This window comes from Gasterosteus aculeatus, chromosome Y (assembly GCF_964276395.1).
Source record: "Gasterosteus aculeatus chromosome Y, fGasAcu3.hap1.1, whole genome shotgun sequence".
Lineage (NCBI taxonomy): Eukaryota > Metazoa > Chordata > Actinopteri > Perciformes > Gasterosteidae > Gasterosteus > Gasterosteus aculeatus.
Genome location: NC_135709.1, coordinates 19107014 through 19130637, shown reverse-complemented (window position 1 = coordinate 19130637; position 23624 = coordinate 19107014). Strand labels below are relative to the sequence as shown.

Here is a 23624-nt window from a genome sequence, read left to right as displayed (position 1 = left end):
TGTCGAGGTCGTAAGTGTTCAGCTCGTCAAGGGAGTCCGAGTCACTGTTGGGGTTAACGTCAGAGTCATTCCATGATAAGAGAGAACCACACTTTAGATAGCGGACTACGGAATCACAAAAAGATGCTGAGATACAATGAAACTGAAGCAAGCAATAATATGAATAAACTGTCGTGGCACAAACGACTACTGTGTCTATGTGGAGGGGTCCTGGCCGTGTTCTTCTTCTTGTGTTGGTCCGCAGGTACACGTTGGGATGTGGAGTCTGCCAACCTTCTTTCTTGTGAGGCATCCGCGTTGTAGACAGTCAACACAGATCACAATGCACTGTGTGTCTGTCGGTCAACTGCCCGTCCGTGGTCACTGGATCGGTGGTGTCGGTTGATTGACACTTTTGTGGAGGTAGGGTCGCCTGAGCCCACTGCTGGTACTGGATCTGGAACCTTCTTGCAATGGGATGCGTGAACCCAAGTTGCTCTTTCAGCTACCTTGACCGCTGTTTGGGTGACCAGGAGAATCTGGAATGGACCCTGCCACCGTTTAGCTTTCCAACTTTTCCTCCTGAAGTCCTTTACCACCACAAAGTCACCTGGTTGCAGTCGGTGTAGTGGACCCGTTGCTTCTCTTGGAAGTGCAGCTACAACCTGTTTTCTTACATCAGACAAAGTGGAAGACAGTCGAATGCAATAGGTTAACATGTCATTCTCGCACATTGTGGTGGAAGGGAGGGGTGTTCCTGGAGCTTCCACACCTATATGGGGAGGAACTGCGAAAAGGATTTCAAATGGGCTTAGGTTGCTGCGTGTTCGTTTCCTCATCCGCATGTACATCAGAACCAAGGGCAGTGCTTTTGTCCACGGTAGACCTGTGTCTGTGCAACATTTGGCCAGTTTTGTTTTCAATGTTCCATTCTCTCTCTCTACCGCTCCTCCACTAGCTGGATGGTATGCGCAGTGTGTTTTTAAGTCAATACCCAGGTATGCACTTAATTCTGTGATTGCTTGGTTGACAAAATGTGAACCATTGTCGCTAGAAATTTTGCTTGGGATTCCCCAGCGGGGAATGATCTCTGAAATCAAGGCTTTAGCCACTGTGGAGGCTGTCTGCTTACTGGAGGGAAACACCTCAACCCATTTGGACCACATGTCTACCATTACAAGACAGTGTTTCTTACCTTCTGATGGGGAGAGTTCCACAAAATCCATCATTACATGTTCAAATGGTCTTGCAGGCGGTGGATGTGCTGCATGATGTGACACCTGTACTGAACGACCTACATTGTGAGTTGCACATGTTATGCATGCTTGGCAGAACCTTTGTGCGTGTAACGTTTTGGGGGTGTTTGTGTTGGTTTGTGTCCTGTCTCTCCATGTACAGGAAATCTCCAGGCAAGATGGCTACCCTTCACCCAAGGAGTAGCCGATTGGATACGACCGACCTGGACTCCTCCCCTTCATTATTGGATGCAGCTGGTGCAGGTCTATAAAGACCTGTCATTGTAGATCTTTGAGGGGAGGGTTCTGCAGCTCTGATGGCAGAGCGCTTCTGGTGGCTCGCTGGTGTCCTCTCTCCTGGTTCTGTGTTTATTTCCGTCGTTGGGGTTTGTCAGTATCTTGTTCAGAGAGAGAGAGAGAGAGAGTTTGTTTGTTAAAAGGTAGTCCCAGAGCGTGGGCTCTTTGGGTTAGTGTGTATGTTACATTTGTTTTGTATACTGTTTGTTTTTTTGAGTTAAACATTTTTCTTCCTGTGTTGCGGGGGGGAAAAGGGGATATTGTTAGGGAAGAGACCCATGGGTATACACCACCCGTAGCTGACTGCCTGTCTAGATACACTAGGCAAGACCTGGGCGGACCACTCCCTGTACTTTTGGTTAGCGGGCCTCATCCGTGCCCGAGGTAGAGTAAAGGGGGGGGGGATTAGGTCAGTTAGGGAAGTGTTCACCCTTTTTGCTTGTTTCTTTGCTTTGGTCTCGCCCAGCCCCTTTTCCCCTGAACAATTGTTTGGTTTTTTTCCTTTTAAGGAGAGAATAAACCTCCTATTTTGTTTACACCGTTTGCCTGTGCCAGTAGTCGTCACTCACACCACAACCCCATACCTCTGGTCGCCACGTTCATCAGGGCTCATGTTTGCGGGGGTTGCGCTCCCTTACACCTAGACTAAGGGAGACGTAACAAGTGGGGGCTCGTCCGGGATCGTCAATCTCCCGACTTCCCTGTGAGCACAAGGTCCTGGTGGGTGCTGGTGCGAAGGTGTGGTGTTGTAGGGTGATTTCAGCAACAAGTTGCTAGTTTGGTTTGTAGTAGTGGTGGTGGCGTGTGTACCTACTAGAATGGCTGCTCCAGCACTGGCTGTTTTTCTAGCAGCTCCATCCCTTGACCAGCTGGGAGGGATGCGCAGGTCAGAGTTATTCGCCGTCGCCGATCATTATAAAATCTCCGTCCCAAGGCAGGCCCTCAAGGCAGAGATGTTAGAGTTAATAAAAAAAGGGTTGGTTCACCAGGGGGTTTGTGAGGGGGTGGACGAGGGCAGTGAGGCCTCAGGTGAAGAGTCTGGGGATGAAAAGACTGTGGGTGCACTGCTGGGTGATGAACAGGGGTTGGGGGCCGCTGCACCAGTGGTTTTACCTAGGGCCGACCTTTCGCCTCGTTCCTCTGTTGGGTCCAGAAGTGCTGCGGCTAGGCTCGAGTACCGGCTGGCTCGCCTAGAGATGGAACGAGAGGAGAGGGAAAAGGACAGACAATTTGAACTTAGAAAGAAAGAAATAGATGCAGAGAAAGAGGTGCGAATCAGGCAGCTCGAGTTAGAGGCGGGTGTTGGGGTTCCGTTAGCTCCCAACCTCGGTCGGTTTGAGGTGAGCAAGAATATTGCGGTAGTGCCGCCTTTCCGGGAGGCTGAAGTAGATTCATACTTTTCAGCATTTGAGCGTGTGGCTACTGCGTTGCACTGGCCACGGGAGGTTTGGTCCATCCTCCTGCAGTGCAAACTGTCTGGCAAAGCCCAGGAGGTTGTGGCGTCTCTCTCTCTAGAAGAGAGTGGGGATTACGAAATAGTTAAAGCAACTGTGTTAAGGGCCTACGAGTTGGTTCCAGAGGCATATAGACAACGTTTTAGGAACCACAAAAAGCCTCAGACCCGCACTTTTGTAGAGTTCGCCAGGGATAAAGAGACACTATTCGATCGCTGGTGTGCGGCTAGCAAGGTCAAGACGTTTGCTGAGATAAGGGAGCTGGTCCTTTTAGAAGATTTTAAAAACCATCTACCTGACAGAATTGTTGTGCATTTAAACGAACAGAAAGTGCCGACATTGCCTCAAGCCGCTGTGTTAGCGGATGAGTACGCTTTGACCCACAAAATAATGTTTACGGCACCGCGACAAGAGGCTCGACCGCCAACAACGCCTACAACAGCATCTCATGCCAGCCGTGTTTCTCTGGGTGAGACCAGATCTGCACAGGAGACACGTGAGTGTTTTTATTGTCATCGTCCCGGTCACCTCATAGCGGTGTGTCCGGTTCTGAGAAACAAGAAAGCACCGTCACCGGTGCGATCGAAAAGCATAAACTTAATACATTCCATGTCTCAGACAAACAGCAATAATACAAACAAGGTTGGGGAGAAGCCAGATCAGGTGTATGCTCCGTTTGTGTCAGGTGGGAATGTGTCCCTTACAGGGGAACCAGTTGGCCAAATGAGCGTCACCATACTGCGTGACACGGGGGCAGCGCAGTCTTTAGTACTATCAGACAGCCTGCCCTGGTCCCATGGGTCATACTGTGGGTCAAACGTCCTTCTACAAGGACTCGGAGTAACCCCCATGTCTGTACCACTGCATTGGGTCTGGTTAAAGTCCAAACTAGTGTCGGGACGTTTTCGTGTTGGCGTGGTACCAACTCTGCCGGTGGAGGGAGTCACATTTCTGCTTGGGAATGACATTGCCGGTGGCCATGTAACACCCATGTTAGAGGTGGTGGACACACCGACCCTGGAACCTACGGACGACATTTTAGTACAGGCTTACCCTCATGTGTTCCCAGCTTGTGTGCTTACACGGGCCCAGTCCCGTAGGTTGGGAGACGAGGTGGACCTGTCAGACTCGATTCTTGAGCGTGTGAACGTGGAGCCAGCCCAGTCCAGTATTTCCACTTCAATGAAAACTGCAATAGGTAAGCGTGGAATTGAATTCCAATTACACAATATATTGTCATCGATAACCTCACAGAGTATGATTAAGGCTCAGAAGGAAGACGTTAGTCTGAAGAAATGTTTTGATTGTGTAGTGATTTCTGAGGAAGCAAACACAAAAGAGGTGTCTTACTTCATGGAGGCTGGCGTTCTTATGCGCAGGTGGGCAGTGCAGGGTAACGTTCGGGGTTTAGGGGTTGTCAAGCAGGTGGTCGTCCCTAAACCATTCAGACAGCAAGTGTTATCCCTAGCACATGACCCTGCTTGGGCTGGGCACCTAGGAATAACAAAGACTTATGACAGAGTCCTTCGCCACTTTTTCTGGCCAGGTCTGAAGTCAGATGTTGTGGAATTTTGTAATACCTGTCATGGATGCCAACTAACAGGAAAAGCGAACCAGGTCATCCCTCGGGCGCCACTGCATCCGATTCCTGTGCTGGGAGAACCGTTCGAACGGGTAATCGTGGATTGTGTGGGTCCTTTACCGAGAACGCGGAGTGGTAACCAATACCTTTTAACAGTGATGTGTAGTGCTACTCGGTATCCGGAGGCTATTCCCCTCCGTACCATCACAGCCAAGACTGTAGTTAAGGCCCTGATCAAGTTTTTCTCTACATTTGGCTTACCGAGGGTACTTCAGTCAGATCAAGGTTCAAATTTTATGTCAAAACTGTTTGTAACCTCTCTAAAAGAATTGGGTATTACTCACCAGGTCTCGAGTGCGTATCATCCGGAAAGCCAGGGAGCACTCGAGCGGTGGCACCAGACCCTCAAATCGATGCTCCGAAAATACTGTATGGATAATCCAAATTGGGATGAGGGAGTGCCATTTGTGTTGTTTGCTAGTAGGGAAACAGTGCAAGAGTCGTTAGGTTTTAGCCCTGCTGATTTAGTGTTCGGACATACACTAAGAGGACCGTTGAAGGTTCTGAAGGAAAACGTTTTGTCCCCCACGTCTGTCAGTGCCCCTAAGAATGTGATGGACTTCATTAGCCAGATGAGGGAGAGGCTACATGCAGCCTGCGCAGTAGCTAAAGAGTCCCTCTCGACTGCACAGATGCGTATGAAAATGCGTTATGATAAGGGGACGGTTGAGCGTTCGTTTGTGCCGGGAGAGCTAGTTCTAGCATTGTTGTCAGTTCCAGGGTCGTCTCTCTCAGCCCGTTTCTCAGGTCCATATGTGATTGATAGTAAGCTCAGCGATACTAACTATGTAATAAAGACCCCAGACCGTAGGCGTTCGTTACGGACATGTCACATTAACATGTTGAAAGCATACCGTACACGAGGTCCTTCTAACACTCTCTCCAATAAGCCCATCCAGTCCGCTGTCTCTTCAGTGGCCACTGTTGCGCTGCCGGCGGGGGCGTACCTGGAGGATGACCCGGAGGACGGTCTGGAGTTAAGACATGCAGTGAAACCGGGTGAATGTATGGGTAATACAGAAATGTTGGGAAAGTTACCATCCCTTTTGAAACATTTGGAATGTGAGCAGTCTCAAGAGCTTGTGTCCTTGATTAACTCCTACCTCACCTTGTTTCATGACGTACCTGGATGTACCACGGTTTTGACACACGATGTTGATGTAGGAAACGCGACCCCCATCCGTCAACACCCGTACCGGGTAAATGCGTTTAAGAGGGAGAAGATGAAAGGTGAGATTGAGTACTTGTTAAAAAACAACATGGCCAAAGCCAGTAACAGTGCTTGGAGTTCACCTTGTATCCTAGTCCCAAAACCAGACGGCACATCCCGGTTGTGCACAGACTATCGGCGAGTTAATGGTGTTACTGCACCAGACTCTTATCCGTTACCTCGAATAGAAGATTGCATCGACAGCATCGGCTCCGCGGTGTTTGTCACGAAGTTAGACCTGTTGAAAGGGTATTGGCAAGTGCCTCTAACCCCTCGTGCCTCGGAGATTTCTGCGTTTGTGACCCCTGACAATTTTGTGCAATATACCGTAATGCCTTTTGGCATGTGCAATGCGCCCGCTACGTTCCAACGCCTAGTAAATACCGTGTTTGCCGATGTTCCTAACTGTACCGCATATATCGACGACGTCGTAATATATTCGTCAACTTGGGCCGACCATATCGCTACGCTAGACATGGTGTTTGAATGTTTAGAAAAAGCATCCCTGACGTTAAACCTGGCAAAGTGCGAGTTCGGAAAAGCTACAGTTACATACCTTGGAAAACAGGTGGGACATGGGCAGGTTCGGTTGTTAGCTAGCAAGGTGGAAGCCATAGCTAGTTTCCCTGCCCCTGTTACGCGCCGTGAGCTTCGCCGTTTCCTAGGTATGGTGGGTTATTACCGTACGTTTTGCAAAAACTTTTCGACGGTGGTAGCCTCCCTGTCTTCGCTTTTGTCACCCAAGGTTCCGTTTAAGTGGTCTCCGGAATGTGAGCATTCGTTCAATTCCGCGAAGCTACTCCTGTGTACTGCCCCGGTGCTTGCAGCCCCTGATTTTAGCAAACCTTTTAAAATGGAGGTTGACGCTAGCGCCGTGGGCGCAGGCGCCGTCCTCTTACAGGAGGACGGTGAAGGGATCGATAGACCCGTTTGTTTCTTTTCAAAAAAATTCAGTGACTGTCAGACAAGGTACTCCACCATCGAGCAGGAGACATTGGCTTTGTTATTAGCCCTTCAATTTTTCGAAGTGTACGTCGGGTCTAGTGTTGTCCCTGTGGTGGTGTTTACTGACCACAATCCGCTAATTTTTCTCCACAGGATGTACAATCAGAACCGCCGGCTCATGAGGTGGGCGCTAATTGTGCAGAGTTACAACTTGTGCATCAAATATAAAAAGGGATCGGACAACATTGTTGCAGATGCGTTGTCTCGTGCACACTAGTGTTGTTTTGGTGTTTGTAGTATGTTTTACTGTGATAGGATGGATGGTGCAATCCTGGATAGTTTTGCACCTTTTTTTGGGGGGGGCGTGTTACGTTTTGGGGGTGTTTGTGTTGGTTTGTGTCCTGTCTCTCCATGTACAGGAAATCTGCAGGCAAGATGGCTACCCTTCACCCAAGGTGTAGCCGATTGGATACGACCGACCTGGACTCCTCCCCTTCATTATTGGATGCAGCTGGTGCAGGTCTATAAAGACCTGTCATTGTAGATCTTTGAGGGGAGGGTTCTGCAGCTCTGATGGCAGAGCGCTTCTGGTGGCTCGCTGGTGTCCTCTCTCCTGGTTCTGTGTTTATTTCCGTTGTTGGGGTTTGTGAGTATCTTGTTCAGAGAGAGAGAGAGAGAGAGTTTGTTTGTTAAAAGGTAGTCCCAGAGCGTGGGCTCTTTGGGTTAGTGTGTATGTTACATTTGTTTTGTATACTGTTTGTTTTTTTGAGTTAAACATTTTTCTTCCTGTGTTGCGGGGGGGAAAAGGGGATATTGTTAGGGAAGAGACCCATGGGTATACACCACCCGTAGATGACTGCCTGTCTAGATACACTAGGCAAGACCTGGGCGGACCACTCCCTGTACTTTTGGTTAGCGGGCCTCATCCGTGCCCGAGGTAGAGTAAAGGGGGGGGGGGATTAGGTCAGTTAGGGAAGTGTTCACCCTTTTTGCTTGTTTCTTTGCTTTGGTCTCGCCCAGCCCCTTTTCCCCTGAACAATTGTTTGGTTTTTTTCCTTTTAAGGAGAGAATAAACCTCCTATTTTGTTTACACCGTTTGCCTGTGCCAGTAGTCGTCACTCACACCACGACCCCATACCTCTGGTCGCCGCGTTCATCAGGGCTCATGTTTGCGGGGGTTGCGCTCCCTTACACCTAGACTAAGGGAGACGTAACAGTGCGTAAGCTGCAAAACCTTTTGTGAACCATGTTGCATCAATGATACTTAACATTCCCCCTTTTGACACATGGTCTAACCCATGAGTCAATTTCGCATAGTGAGGGAAGAAATGTTTAGGTAAGCATGGATTACCATTCGGACCATACCAGATGCCGTCTATGAATTTGGAGCCTGAGGAGGACCAAAAACGTCTCTCATCTGAAGTAGAGGGACTGCACGGCTGCAAGAGAGGAGGGAAGAGAACACATGGCAGGAACTGGGCGTGATGGTTTGGGAAGAGGACGTCTAGCAGCCGCTTTTGCAGCTAAGTCCGCTCGCTCATTCCCCTTTGCGATGTCGCCTGTGCCGGATGTGTGCGCTGCACATTTACAAACGGCAATAGCTGAGGGCAACAAAATGGCATCCAATAGTTCTGCTATCAGAGTGTGGTGTAACACTGGTTTGCCATCCGATTTGAGGAAATTTCTGTGTCTCCACAGCGCGCCGAAATCATGAACCACGCCAAAAGCGTATCTGGAATCAGTGTGAATGGTTGTCGTTTTATCCTTAGCTAGTTTACAAGCTTCTGTCAGCGCGATTAATTCTGCTGCTTGGGCTGAGAGGTGACATGGAAGAGGGCCGGAACACAGAACAGTTGAGTCTGAAACAACAGAGAAACCCACAAGATTAGAACCAGTCAGGGGATCCCGTGAAGCAGATCCGTCAACATACATTACCATGTCACTGTTGAGCAGAGGTGTGTCTGCGAGGTCTGGTCGAGGTGTGCACTGAGCTTCCAGCTCAGCCAAACAATTATGCTCCTCTCCATCCTCCGGAGTGGGGAGAAGAGATGCAGGATTGAGGACATTGCAGCGTTTTACTGTAACATTCGGCATGTCTAGGAGACATGTGTGATATCGAAGGTAACGCGCTGCAGATAAATGAGACGACTTCTGTTCGAGAAGAATCAGTGAAACCGAATGTGGAACCAATAATGTTAGCGTAGCATAGCCTACAATGTCACGAGAGGCTGTAAGAGCCTTTTCAGCAGCTGCCACAGCTCGAAGGCACTGTGGTAAGCCTGCTGCTACCGGATCGAGTTTTGCAGAGAAATAAGCTACTGGTCGTAGTTTATCGCCATGGGATTGTAGGAGCACTGATGTCATACATCCAGAACGTTCGTCAACGGTTTGTGTGAACGGTTTGTGAGGATCAGGAAGACCCAAAGTCGGAGGAACTTGTAACGCGCATTTCATGTCCGTGAAAGCTTGAGAGGCTGCAGGGAGCCACTGAATTTTATCATGCGCGCTGAGATTTTTTCCATGTATCAATGCGGACAGAGGTTGCTCGAGTTGGGAGTAATTTGGAATAAATGACCTACAGTAGGAACACATTCCCAAAAATGACATCATCTGTTTCTTGGTTTGTGGTTTTGGAAGTGTTACAATTGAGGCAATGCGTTTTGGTGATAGTGTCTTCCCTTCACCGGAAATGTTATGGCCTAGGAAATGAACGTTTTGTGAAACAAACTGTAGTTTGGATAGGCTGGCCTTGTGTCCTTCCACTGCTAAGTGTTGAAGCAATTTGAGTGTGTCCCGTTCACACTGCTGTTGTGTTGGAGCTGCAATTAAACAGTCATCAACATACTGCAAAAGCGCTGTTCCTGGAGACAAAGTGAGGCTCTCCAAACTTTCCCTGAGTGCCTCGTTGTAGATCGTAGGTGATTCTGTGTAGCCCTGACACAAGCATGTGAAAGTGTAAGGCTTGCCATTGAAATTAAACGCAAACCAAAACTGACTGTCAATGTCCACAGGGACACTGAAAAAAGCATTTGAGAGGTCAACCACGGAAAACCATCGAGCATCAGGTGGAACCTGTGCCATAATGGTGTAAGGGTTGGGAACATTTGGGGCTCGTGCGTGGACGGCTGCAGTAACTGCTTTTAGGTCCTGCACGAAGCGCCACTCAGTTGGTTTGCCTGCATCTCTGATCTTTTTAACTGGAAAAATAGGTGTTCTTACCGGCGAGTCAGGACATGGAACAATGACTCCGGCCTTTAAGAGGGAGTTGAACACCGGTGTTATACCGTCAATGGCCTCTTGGCGCAGTGGGTATTGATGTTTGTGGGGACGGAAGTCTGATCGAGGAGTGATGACCACAGGTTGACATTTTTTGATGAGTCCCACGTCATATTTATGCGCTGCCCACAAGGTGTCCGGAACAGAACTGAGGGCAGGAGAAATAGAGGAGACATTAGTCAAAAATGTATCAGTGTGTGTGTCAGAAAATATGTTATTTTCATCCATGACATAAACAGATCTGAGAGCAGGTGTGCAAAATGCGAATGGCTGTTTAAAGAAGCCTGTCGACGGAGAGCGCATCACAAGTGGATCTGGTGTAGCCTCCCAATCTGCCAATGCCTCTGCGACAAAAGGTCCCAAATCTCTCCATTGGTCTGTTGCTGCTTTAGACAAGGAGATGTGTGGGAAAGAAGAGTCCACATTAAAGAGGTGCTGCTGAGAGGGGGTGAGAGAAACGGAAACAGCACATTTAAGTGTGGACCAAAACAATGTCATACATGCAATTTGATCATTCAGATCCTGTAGAAATAATGCATCATATTGCTTATCTGGCCCATGTGACACATGAGCTGTGCAGTGGAGATATGAAGCATCCATGCACTCTGCCTCAGGCTGGACGCGTGATGCTGCCAGGTGGGACAGTTCTGATTGTGAGTCAACCGGAAGCCACCACTGGTACACAAACATTGGATCACTCATAACTGTCTTTGCCATCTGGTCAATGGCTCTGCATCTCACCACTTGCAACCCTGTAGGAGTGGAGATGAGGCTAATGCCGAAAGAACACATGAGGTCTCTGCCCATTAGATTAATGGGACAGCAAGAGCAAGAGGACAGCAAAAAGGAATGTTTTACTGTGATGTCTGGTTCAGGGTCAGTTGAGTCAGTGTGTGTACTGGTCATAGGTGCCGTAAATCTCTCTACAATAGTCATCCCTGAAGCTCCTTGTGAGAAAACCTGTTTTCCACTAAGTTTCTGACCTGGAAAATACTTCTGTTGTATTACAGAATGTGTAGCCCCCGAATCAACCAAAAACGATAAAAGTTTCCCTTGAATTTGCACCATAGTGGTGGGCATATTTTCAAATGATTTTCCTGAAAACTTTGCGTATGTGTGTTTAAGTGAAAGCTTTTGTTGTGTTCTCAATTGCTCTGTGATGTCCACGAGAGCTTGTTGTTGCTCCGGTGTGTGAATGTGAGTGTGCGTGCAGGGAGTTAGTGCAGAAAGCGTTTCTTCATTGCAGGCTGCGGTGTGTGTGTGTTTTACTTCCCTTATCATGTGAGGCCTCAGCATGGTTGCCGTCTCCCCCTCACATGCAGCCTCCTCCCCCTCCGCCTCACGTCAATCGGAATGTGCGTTGCCACCCCTTCCTCGTCTGGCCAGTCCACGCCCCCATCCTCTACGAGGTGCATTTTGTGGACATTCTCTGTGCCAATGTCCTTGTTCGCCACAGCGGAAACACGTATCATAGTCATTGGGTGGAGACAGCTGTGATCCCTCCTGGTTCCAGGAGGAGCGTCCCCTCTTCATATCCCGACCCCTGAATCCGCCCCGTTGGTTGGGATCCCGTGAGCGGTCGTTTCTGGCAAGTTGAGTGACAGCTTGGAGCATAGTCAGTTGGGCGAGTTCAATCTGACGAGAGCGCCTTTTCCCCTCGTGGTCAGTTCTCTCTATGTCCATGGATTGCGCATGCGCAGCATGTTTCTTTACATCCGCGAGTCGCGAGTCTTCCATTCCAGCCACAGAGCGCTGCACATTCATTTTTATGTCGGGCAATAGTCCATTCATGAAAGCATTCTTCAGGTGTGATTCCCACGTCCCCAGAGCGTCTCCTAACACGGCGGGTTGTGGAATGCCACTGTTAAGATTAAACACTGTGAGAAGTCTTTGGTAGTAATCATGGACGGACTCACCCGCTGCCTGCTTGGTATTGTTGATGGGAGTCATATCCACTTTGTCAGGGAACAATGTCTTTATGCCGTCGCTCAAAGCCGTGAGTGCGTCTCTGTACGGCTTATTTTGATTTGAACTCCATTCAACGTCTGCCGCACTGGTGTCTCCTGCAACCAGCTGGTTGAGCTTCTGGTAGTGAGTCGGACCCACGTGACTCATTAGAACACGTCGAATTTCAGCAAAGTTGGGCAGGAATTGCTTACAGAAGTCCATGAATGCTTCAGCAAACAGTCTTCCCGAGTGCTGTATCGGCGGGAGATGAGCCATTGCAGCTCTAATGTCCGTATCAGTCCAAGGCCGGAAAACAAGTATGGGACCTGAGTGTCCTGGTACTTGAATCATTGGGGTTTGGAGCACAGATTTTGCATCCGGGGGAACTCCCTCTGGGTCGAAAGAGGGGGAAACAACATCTGATGTAGATGGTTGCTCTGCAATCAGTTTGTTGATGGCAGAAGTGTCCCCTCCGGTTGCTCCTGGAGAGCGAGATCGAGTGAGGAGAGCGGCCTGTCTCTTTTCCTCCTCTTCGCCGAGGAGTCGTTCCTGTGCTGCTTTCACTGCCGCTTCCTTTTCCTCCCTCTGCCGGGTGTAGTGAACTTTTTGAGCTTGTGACCATGCAGACGAAGGTTGCTGGTTCGCAGATGAAGCAGGGTACGGTGGTGGGCATGTGTTGAGGAGAGGGCCGCCAGCCCCTGTGAGACTCGGATACAAGGGAGAAGAAGCACATCGGTCATTTTGTTCAATAACATTTGGATCTGGTTTTTCAACCAATGTGGTTTTTGCGCATGTCAATTCTTTAGCCATTTGTTTCCTTTCTCTACATTCACATTCATCCTCCCACCATTTTAACCATTTACTTTGTTTCTCAATGTTCTCCAAGTCTTTGCCTTTTATCACCCTCTGAGTTTTTATACCCTTCTCTTTTGCCTCTAAGCCTGTTCGTAACATGTTCAGTTTTATTCTACTGAAAGAACCATTTGCAGGGAACCCAAAATCTTTTGACCACTCGGGCAAAAACTCTAGAGATTGATCTCCATATTTCCTTCTCATCAGATCCACAATGGGTCCCTCCGGAGAACCCATTTCCTTTTTACCTTTACCCTGTACACCACCCATCTTTCAGGCGTGGTGAAGTATACTTTTTATTACTTAAAATATAGTCGTCACTATAAGTCTTGATTTTCTTTTACGTAGGAAAAATACAAGTTAAAACCCAACCAGAACTATTGGTTAATAAATATAGGTCAAGGGCGCAAATATCTGTTTTCAGATTACTGTCCGAAAACCCCGATATTGTTCCTGTCTTCCTGTTAGGTCAAGGGCTGACATTTTGCGATTTCAGTGAACTCTCAAAATCCCTCCTATCTTCCCCTTCGGTCAAGGGTCACAATTGTCAATTGCCCCTGTCTTCCCCTTTGGTCAAGGGTCACAATTATGCGTTTTCAGAGTGTTAGTCTGAATACAATCGTAATACGCAAATTGCCCCTGTCTTCCCCTTTTAGGTCAAGGGTCACAATAATGCGACGCAAATTGCCCCTGTCTTCCCCCTTGGTCAAGGGTCACAATTATGCGATTTTCAGATAGTTAGTCTGAATACAATCGTAAATGTGCACATTGCTCCCTGTCTTCCTCAGTAAAAAGTTGGATGCTGATGAACCGGAAATACTGTACAATTACTCTTATAATTTTATACACATTTTTCAAATAACCGGATAAAAAGTTATCATCATTAGAAGCCCAATCAAATAACCGAAATTTGGATTTTCTAAGAAGACAGAGAAAAAATAATTTAAAAAAATCCCAAAGTACTAAATACCCGTCTTTGTAATCTGTTATCACCCGTTATAATTCAGGAAGCCCCGTTTGAAAATCAGACTATCAACTTCTCACCCGATTCGTGTGAAAATCTTCCTCATCGGATCGTGTTGAAGCCAATCAGGTCTCTTTTGGTCGCCGGTCCCCTCTCTCTGAGTGTGATGAGGTATAGGGCAGAATCACGTTTTGGTGGATCCTGAAGGGGCCCCTTCCCGGACGTCCTCGGAGTCCCGACGGAGCTTCAAACGATCCCACTTCTGACACCAAATTGTGGTGGAAGATTTTGCACAGACAATCGTTAAGTAAGAATCAAAGGCTCTGAGTCAAGTATGTCTTTTCTCCGTTTATTTCCTTGCAAGGGAAAAAGGGTCACAACAGCTACGTGGTCAGTAGACTGTCAAGAACCTCCTTTTTTTCCCAACACATCGAGGCAGTTCTTATACCTAAATTTAGATATCGGTGGCGTCAACAGAAACCGTTAACCATCTTGTTGAGTATCTACAGCCAGGGTACTGGGAACATCTTATCCATGTAAGACACGTCAGCTCTTTGACCGTGTCCTTGCTCTCCCAACATGCTAAAACAAAGGTGGTCATAGACATAACAAACACTTTGTTCAATCTCTACAGCTATGACGCTGGAAACATCTAATCCAAGTGGGAGACATCAGTTCTTATGTCAGGGCCTTTGTGACCTAAGCACTTGCAACTAATAAACTGGTTATACAAATGAAGCATTTAAAAGGGTCACATATCATTTTCCCATTACACTATAACCTTTAATATATTGTTCATAGTTTGAAGTTAAAAAGTTCGAAGATGTTGTTTGAAGCCATGTATTTTTATGTTATTTATATTTACAGTGTTGTTCAAACGGTTAAGATATTGTTCAATTTGAAGAAAAGAACTGAACTTCCGGACCTTGTGTTTTCTCCTGTGGGTGATTGTCTCCCGTGTCCCTAATTGTTTCCTTCCGCGTCCAATCACTTTCCCAGTCTATCTAAACCGTGTGTGTCCCTCGGCCTTTTTTATTTTCATTAAATAAAGTGGTTTTGCTTTTACAATCTGCGTTTGAATCTCTGTGTCTGAAGTCCTGGACTTTAAACAAGCACTTTAAGGATCCTGATACGTTTTTCACTTTGTTTGAGCGTATTGCAGATGCAAGAAAATGGCCTGATGCTGACAGGACCTTGATGCTTCAGTGCGTACTTACCGTTAGGGCCCAGGAAGCCTATTCAGCGCTGCATGCGAGTGAGTGTATGAATTATGCTAAGGTCAAATCTGCTGTCTTGAAAGCATATGAGTTGGTTCCTGAGGCTTACCACCAGAAGTTCAGGAAGTGTGAGAAAAGTGGTGAACAAACTAATGTGGAATTTGCTCGTGATTTGTTGTGCCATTTCAATCGTTGGTGTTCCGCTGCAGATGTTGAGAGTTTTGATGGACTTTGTGATTTGATAGTGTTGGAACAGTTTAAAAATTTGATTCCTCAACGTATTGCAGTGTATGTAAGTGAACAGAAGGCAACTACTGCAATTCAGTGCCCTGTACTACAAAATAGGGATAAACGAAAGTCATATCCATTTGCTCCTGCTCTGGCCTGTTCCAGTGTGGAGGGGCCAAGTCGTGTATGTGTCGGTCCAGAGAGTGATTTTGAGCCGTTGCTGATGCTCTAGTTTCTCTGGTGGGAAGTGAGGAGCATTCCTTCATTTTGGGATCAGCATTGCCTTTTTCACCTGCAACAGAAACGGGGGATTTTATTCTGATTCGAGGTATGGAGATGGGTTTGGTACCTGTACCGCGGCACAAGATGGTTGTGACCTCATTGTGACTTCATTGTGACCTGGTGTAAGGCATTATTGCAGTGGGTGTGCTTCCAGCATTGCCAATTGATTGGGTAGAGATGATTCTAGGCAATGACCTGGCTGGTGGGGCAGTCTGGCCTTCTGTGCCGCCATCTCCTGTGGTTGCTCCAGAGTTAATGGTGATTGCTGGGCCGGATGACTGTGGTCAGAAATATCCAGATGTGTTTCCAGCCTCTGCCGTGACCCGTGCGCAGCGTGCTAAGACCGTTTCAGACGTTAGTGGAGAGCAAAGCGAGACGAAAGTGGTGATTCCTTTACCTGATCTTCCCCCATCTGTCCCTCGGCTGGAGGGGGTTGAAAGTCAGCAGGTTGATCCGTCTCTGTCTGGTTTGTTGACCAGGTTGGAAATGTGGCTCTTGGCTATTTTCTCCAGGATGGGTTGCTTGTGAGGAAATGGGTGCCTTGTAAAGGTGATTTTGTTGGTGAGCCTGTATTTCAAATTGTGGTGCCTGAAACATTCCGTGTCGCAGTGTTAGAGATGACGAATCCGGTCATTTGGGGGTGAGGAAAACTTATGACTGCGTTCTGCAATACTTCTTTTGGCCGAAGTTGAAGCGTGATGTCTCCAATTACATAAAATCATGTCATACATGTCAGCTTACAGGTAAACCGAGTCAGTCAATTAAGCCAGCACCTCTCTGTCCCATTCCAGTGATCAGTCAACCATTTGAGCATTTGATCATAGCTTGTGTGGGGCCTTTACCAACCTCAAAGTCTGGTTGTTCTTATCTGCTGTCTGTGATGTGCCACATTCACATCCCATTTTGTCACGACCTTGCTCTTTGGGCCATGACAAGATTGGAGTTGCACTGGTTTCCGAGGTGTAGCATATTCTTTATTTAACACAAGAACAACCAAAAGCCACAACCATTCCAGATGGGATGTGAACGTCAGTATTATCAGTAGTGTAGGATGTGCATGAGGGTAAAGTGTAAATGATGGATGTTGTCATGGGCATTTAACCAAAAGGAAACAGGATTCAACAGGCGGCTGCCCTACCACACCGGACGTCTGCTGGAGAGAGGAGAGAGCGAAAGCATGAATGAATGAACACGGGGCTTTCTAATCTCAGGCCACCCGGCCCAGGTGCCTTTAATCACCAAAACCAAATCTCATTGGAAGGCTACTGCCTCCACAGCAGGGTACGTCACAACTCCCCCCTTAAGACAGGGTCCCAACAGGGATCACCGCAAACTCCAAAAACAACAACAAAAAACATACTCCCTTAGCACCCCCCACATTGAAACTACGCCCCAGCTCTGCAACCAGGTACCTAAAAGAAGCATTTAAAGAGAGACGAGAACAGAGTGAAGGATGACAGGAGTTACATTTCATAATCACAATATTAACCCTTACCACTACAATTCAGGCCATTGACATCAGTGTCACCCAAGCCATCCCACAGAACTGCCAAGGGACCACGCACTGTATGGCCAAAAACAAGGTCATTGGGACTAAACCCAGTGCTCTCATGAACAACTTCTCGGCTGACATCAGCCAAGGTAGTCCTTCCTCCCAATCTCTCCCTACCTCTGTGCAGTATGCACGCAACAAGGACTTCAATGTCTGGTGAAAACGTTCTAATGCTCCCTGACTTTGCGCATGATAAGCAGACGCACGGTTATGCTTCACCTTCAACTGTTTCAACACCTGCCCAAACAAGTGCGATGTAAAGTTAGAATCTTGGTCGCTCTGAATCACACGCGGAACGCCAAAAATGGAAAAGAATTGTGTCAAGGCCTTGACTATTGATCTTGCAGAAATTGAACGCAAAGGATATACTGCAGGATATCTTGTTGTCTGGCACATCACAGAGAGAAGATAAGAACAACCAGAATAAACCAACCAGAGACAAGGGATATCATGGTTTTAATACACTGGGAAGGGGCAGGTGATTGGACACAGGAGGAAACAATCAAGAGTATGGCAGACAATCACCCACAGGAGAAGGAAGAAGTTAACTCTGGGACATAAGAGGCAGGAAACTACTAAATAAAACAGGGAACGAACCCACGGCGTGACACTTGCGTTGGTTCGTACAACGTAGTCTTCAGAAGTCTGTCGCCACTGGTTGTTTGGGCAGCTAGTGGGCTGACATCAACGCTGTGTAACGCTTTAAGTAGTACTTTACGCTCGTAGTACTTTTACATTATTACATTTTATTTATCTTAGGTCTTTAAGTGGATTCTCCTGTCGTAGAGCCCGTCCCCGGGGCAAAGTAAAGCGGCAGCTGAACACTGTTGGCTACAGGTGTATACAACAGAATGTATATTATATACAGTGCTGTCACTCATCAACATATTCATACAATTCTCAACTCTGCACCATGTAAAAACATGCTTTCTGTACATGAAAACCAAATGCATTAACACACATTGGTGGGTGTCACACAATCATTCACAGAAAAGGTATTTTTTACTTTTAATTGTCTCTCACTGCATGCTAACAAGCTAAATGAGCGCAAATATTATAAATAGAAGTGGATCTCACCCAGATTGGACGTGCAGAAGAAATCACTCATACATACTGAACCTCGGACTGGGTTCTCATCTCATCCATCTGTTAACACCTGAGGGGTTTTTGTTATAGAGATTTGCGCCGTTAATTAACAGAAGCTAAAATCCGGATGTATGGCCCTGTGCTTCTCTGAATGTCAAGTCCCTGGAAACCCACACACACAATCACATGAACTCAAACTCACAACTGACTTGTCAATACTGCTGGAATTGCAAACTCAGTCGTCAAAGGTTCACTAAAATACCTTTAAATCGAGGGTAAGAAATTAAAAACAGATGTGAACAGAGAATGGAAGGGAACTGGCAGTTTCTCAATATCTTATGAAATACATTTAGCTAATTCAACTACTATCTAGCAAGAGTCAAAAATTGTTTTATTAAACCTATAAAATAACAGATAACTGTATACATGAGGAATTTTTTCTGGGTGTCTAGTGTCTAGTTCTAGTATATTTTTCTTTGCCATTGGGGATGATTTCAACTGAGTCTGCAATAGTGTTCATGCATGCAAATGACAGCATCTGTAAGCCATGGCAACCTGTTATCATTGCCATACAATATTAAAGGCTTTTCTTACTGTGCCTGTGTGTATGTTCATGCATAACAGTGTATATGGAGAATTAATGCATCCACATGCTTACAAGTATTTGGATCGCGCTAGCCTCTCAAACCAGATGGACCTTTAGATGTAATGGTCACCGTGTCACTTAATGCATAATGTCTTTGGTCTTTGACATTCTTCCCTCGTCTATCTCCATCCACAGCCGCTGTAGAGGAAGGATACACAGCGTGAATTAGTACTTCAGTACATTATAACGCCGGCTGTGAGCTCATACTGGTTGGACAATATGATTGGAGATGGATGAGAGGACGGTATAATCCAGTGTGACACTAGAAAGCTGGAGCTGATTTCCCCCGAGCTCGTCAGTCCCGGCAACCTCACTGTCACCAGTCACAACGTTGGCTGACACTTATCGAATTTGGTTGACATCCTTTTGAATACTCAGAAAGTAATTGTACTGATTGATGGGACATTGTTTTTGCTTGATCTTCCACAGTGATACTATTTAGCCGCCTTTTATTTTATACATCTAGGTGGTCTTCTTAGATGATACACGTATTCCAAACTGTTTATACCTGAGATACGTTTAAGGTTAATTGTGTTCTCCTGCCTTGTTCTCTAGGATTAAAGTGTGGGTTGAACAGATGCAGAAAGAGCTTGTAACCCTGGCAGACTCTGCGACAGCTGGACAAAGCCTCAGTCAGGTAATACACAACAAATGTGTTAATTGTAAAAGAAACTTTTTTGAACCTTTAAAACCGCTATGAAACTACAATAAATACACCAATGAAGATGCAACATTCTTTTTATATGTTATATTCACGTTTTTGTTTAATAAAATACATTTTTAAAACATGAATAATGTTAAATCATCAATTATGTTTGGTTGTACATGTTTCTATTCCCTCTTTGTGTCTAGATTTTTCTGAAAAACCAACACCTGTATACTGTGGAGCAAAATGACGCAGAGGAGCTTGTGGCAAGAGCCGCCCGGAAAATTGAACAGCTGCTGCGGAAGAGATCTGCTGCCTTGGAGGTACAATTCACTCCACTTAGAAGAACCAACTGTCACTTTGTAATTTTACTTTGGGTTTTATAGCTGAACAGAATGATGGCTCCATTAACAAGGGCTACAGAAATATTTGTTCTGGCTGCGTCTTGTCACAACATTGTAGACTTGATTTAGTATAGTGAAAGTGAAAGTGTATGGAGTGAATCACGTGATCAGTCCTCCGCCAAATGTACTGAAAGGCAGCCAAAAAAACTTTAAGCATAACTTGGGTACTACACATTTTTTGGAAATGGTACAACTTGTGACATAACATCAAATCAAATTGAATAATTAAAGGCATTATGTGGACCTAAGGTAAACCTACCAAACACCTGGACAGATATATATATATATATATATATATATATATATATACATATATAAATCACTATATCTGTCGACTCAGAGCACTTTGTTGCCAATACATCATAATCAACCATTCCTAAAATGTTAAATCAAGGGGTCTGAGAGAGAAACTAGACATCTGCATCTTGCCTCTCTTTTACCTTGCCTCTCTAATACAAACAAATCTTTCTTCCCTTTTTCTGATGCAATTTGACAATATTGTAACTAGCTAAGCTAAACAGATCCTTGATTCACAGTCATTTCAAAGGGATTAGAGGCCAGAGAGTAAGAGAGAGAGAGATGACCCTGAAAAGGTTTTTCGAAAGTTGACCACATAGTGAAAGGCTGCGATGTGCTGGAGGCTAGATCCAATTACTTCAACACATCTCTCCCTCCCCCATTCACAGCCTGCTCTGTGCTTATTTCTGTCCATGTTCACTGTAATTAAACCCTTAATTATTGATCCTTCAGAGCTGCTTTGCCAATGGCAAAATGATAAAACACTGAAGACATATTCACAGTCCACCTCTCTCTGTCGCTCGCTAACAACCAGCAGCCATGTCTGGTATGCCGTTAACTTTTTTAATCTGCAAGAAGTGAGTGTGTGTGTCTCACTGTAATTCCCTTTCCTCTCCTGGGCTGAAGGGCTCTGTCCAGTGACTAATGAGACAGTCTACAACATTACTTAGTGTAATAACTCATCCTGCACGGCTAAAACTCTGCAGGACACAGGTGGCCCAGTAATGTGAATGTGTGTGTCTGTCTTTGTGTGCGTGCCGTTACTGGAATGTTGTGGAGGGTGTAAAGTGACGAGACAGGAGACGTAGATGCGTTGAGTCAGCTTTACTCTCCACTTCAACAATACAAAACAACACGTGAGAACTACTGCGGACCGCACGTTAACCTCACATCAAAACACTTTCCCTTAAAGGTACAGTCCCCTGGTGAATGTCTCTCCAGCGTTACTTGTGGGTCACCACAATGTAATCAATAAAAACCAGTGGAATGTAGGGCTTCTGTAAAGCGGTCATTAATTAATTATGGGAACATTTGACTTATCTGCATATTAAACATCAATATCGATCACTTACTAGTATTTATCTCTGGATAATGCTTTGTTTTTTTTACAAATGTTACACATAGAGGAATTTGACTTGATTTGTATTTTTCTCATCTTCAAAATTCTTCATGTAAAATACAGTTCTGTTCAGTTATCCTGTTTTATTTGTGCATGTGTTAAATAGTATTCACGCCACAGGTGTAGCACCATATTTGTATTAATCTATAGCCTTCTGTCACAATGTTATAATAATGAGCACAAGATGAGACATTATTATGTTTTCATATGTCTGTGTTTGTGTGTGCATGTGTGTGTGTGTGTGTGTGTGTGTGTGTGTGTTTGTGTGTGCCGACATAACAAAGTAATGAACGCAGGTTATGACTCGATCAGAGATATTCCAGTCTCCAGAGCAGATTTTATCCGACCTCCCATCTCCGCATAGCGCTGGTCATATTAAATAGTTAAGAGGTGCGTGTTTGCATTCATTGTTAATGTGTGCGTGTTTGTGTGTGTAATAGACAGAGAAACAGAGCCGTGCCGATAGTGTCTTATACATACCGTACATACATTGAGGAGAAATCCAAGCTGCTTTGCTGGATCACAACAGCGCAGCATGTGTGTGTGTGCGTGAGTTTGTGTGAGATTGTCAGTTTTGTGGTTCTTCGCCTTACGTTCCCGGACACTGTTAAAAATTTCAAGCACCGACACCTTCCTGTCACATTCTCCTACGTTTTATCCTCTGTCCTGCGGGAATGAATCTTCATTTGCTTACACTCTATCCCAGCTGCAAATTAGGAGACACAATAAATATAGCCTTATCACAACTGATCAAAGATTCTCTGCTCAGAGGGCCTTGAAATTGGTTTTAGAAGAGAGTAACGCATTTGATGATGATATAGGTTTCAGAATGTGAGGATCACATTTCAGAAAATTCAGTCTGACAGTGACTTTGAGGAAGAGGACGAGCTTGAGCTTCCGCTAGTTCCAGAATGAAGACGAGCTCCAAAACAGACCGTCAGCAGCCAGCTCCATTTAGTCATCCGCTAGATATGTGAAATATGGATCTCATAAAATGGTGAAATGTAATGTAATGGTCTTCTTGCCCCCAAAAATGAACCACAGCGCATCACTGCCACTGAGATGAGGATCTAACCAGGGCCAATATGTATGGCAGTTACTTATGTGCAGGACATCAAGTATTCTATAAAGTTTTTAAATTCCATATTGTATTAAAGAATTATTAATGAATAATAATCAGAAGGAAGGCGTGTTTTTGGAGAGAGTTAGAAAGAAATTTACCAAAGCCATTACACGCCCTCTTGTTATCCTTGCTGGAGTTTTTCCGTTCCAAAGAACACAGAATCCCTGTGGGATGCAGAAACAGCCAAAAAACTCACTCAGCCGGTATCCTATGTGCCACTCTTGGCTTGATTATAATTGATTTCCTGTATTAATGACATTTTTTGTCAAAAAAGAATCCAAAAATGAGTAGTGCTTTAATTCATAAATGTGAACTAACAAACGTAGAGCTCTAATATTAACCATATTAGTTGTTTATATTCCTTGTAACTGGGATTAGGTAAATGTTGAGTATTTTAACCGACAATTCGTCCACCAGACCCACGAACACTGGCTGAATAACAAAAACATGATCACCGCACAAGGGGTTAAACAAATGAACAGAATATACATTCTGTGAAGTGGACAGTAGGTATACACACTTCTTTGAGATCAGAGCAAAATAGCCTGTGGAGCTGCTGCTGCCATCAGAGAGTTTGGCCTCTGAGAGTAGTCATGTGGATTACATGATTCCCATTTAGTTCTTTTTGCTGTTTGCTCCTTTTTCTCACTGAAGCACCTGTTTCCTGACACCAATTCACTGCCCTGTGCCCATAGAGCCAATCCACAGTCTCTCAACCCCCCCCCATTACATCTGCAGGGGAGCGGGGGCTCTCCTCGGGCCTGCGGTGGTCATCCAGTGACAGAACGGACTCATTACAGTGTGGAGCTGCGATATCTATGTCACAAGATCACGCTACTGGCAGCGTTTAACCGTTTTTCCTTTAACTAAATGGTTTTTAGTAATAAATGTGTGTTTCAAATGAGAATTTCAATTGGCAGAGACGACAGCTCACAGTGTCTCTGTAATGAACCGTTCAGAGAGGCTAGGTGCCACTCAGGGAGCGGTCTCACAAAGTCACGGTTCTGTAGATGTGATTGGTGAGCAACCTCTCCCTTTGTACATGTTTGACACACAGAGAGACAGAAAGGGATGCAGAGAAAGAGGAGGCTAATTAGTTTCTTGGTTTCCCCCAAACCCCCACTGCACACGCTCCGCCATGTCTCCCAGAGGGAAGAGGAGCCTCGTCAAAGCCCCCGGTCATTCATTTTTTAACAACCCTGTCGGTCTGCTCTCTTAGAAG

At 45.8% G+C, this 23624-nt stretch overlaps 2 protein-coding genes across 2 annotated transcripts in view; one reads left to right on the top strand and one right to left on the bottom strand.

Annotated features, from left to right (window-relative positions):
- Positions 1-23624, top strand: part of LOC120812388 (voltage-dependent calcium channel subunit alpha-2/delta-1-like) — a 64921-nt gene that overhangs the window by 7065 nt on the left and 34232 nt on the right. Inside the window, exons 2-3 of the mRNA XM_078097706.1 lie at positions 19368-19449; positions 19665-19781. Of these exons, the coding sequence (XP_077953832.1) occupies positions 19368-19449; positions 19665-19781 (199 nt within the window). The remainder of the gene's footprint in view (positions 1-19367; positions 19450-19664; positions 19782-23624) is intronic.
- Positions 752-14572, bottom strand: LOC120825487 (uncharacterized). The gene is made up of 10 exons (XM_078097705.1): positions 13882-14572; positions 7901-12691; positions 5462-7416; positions 4892-5024; positions 4546-4618; positions 4316-4459; positions 4019-4154; positions 2326-2701; positions 2096-2212; positions 752-1612 (listed from the first exon to the last, which is right to left on the bottom strand). Exons 1-2 carry the CDS (start codon positions 13905-13907, stop codon positions 11383-11385), a joined length of 1335 nt encoding a protein of 444 aa, XP_077953831.1. The 5' UTR covers positions 13908-14572; the 3' UTR covers positions 752-1612; positions 2096-2212; positions 2326-2701; positions 4019-4154; positions 4316-4459; positions 4546-4618; positions 4892-5024; positions 5462-7416; positions 7901-11382.

Bases quoted from the DNA above. Each gene is read 5' to 3' on its own strand.
- LOC120825487 (XM_078097705.1), bottom strand. From the start codon at position 13,907: ATGAGGAAGATTTTCACACGAATCGG. The intron at 12,692-13,881 runs GTGAGAAGTTGA...CTTGTATCCGAG, and splicing joins AAGATTTTCACACGAATCGG to TCTCACAGGGGCTGGCGGCC.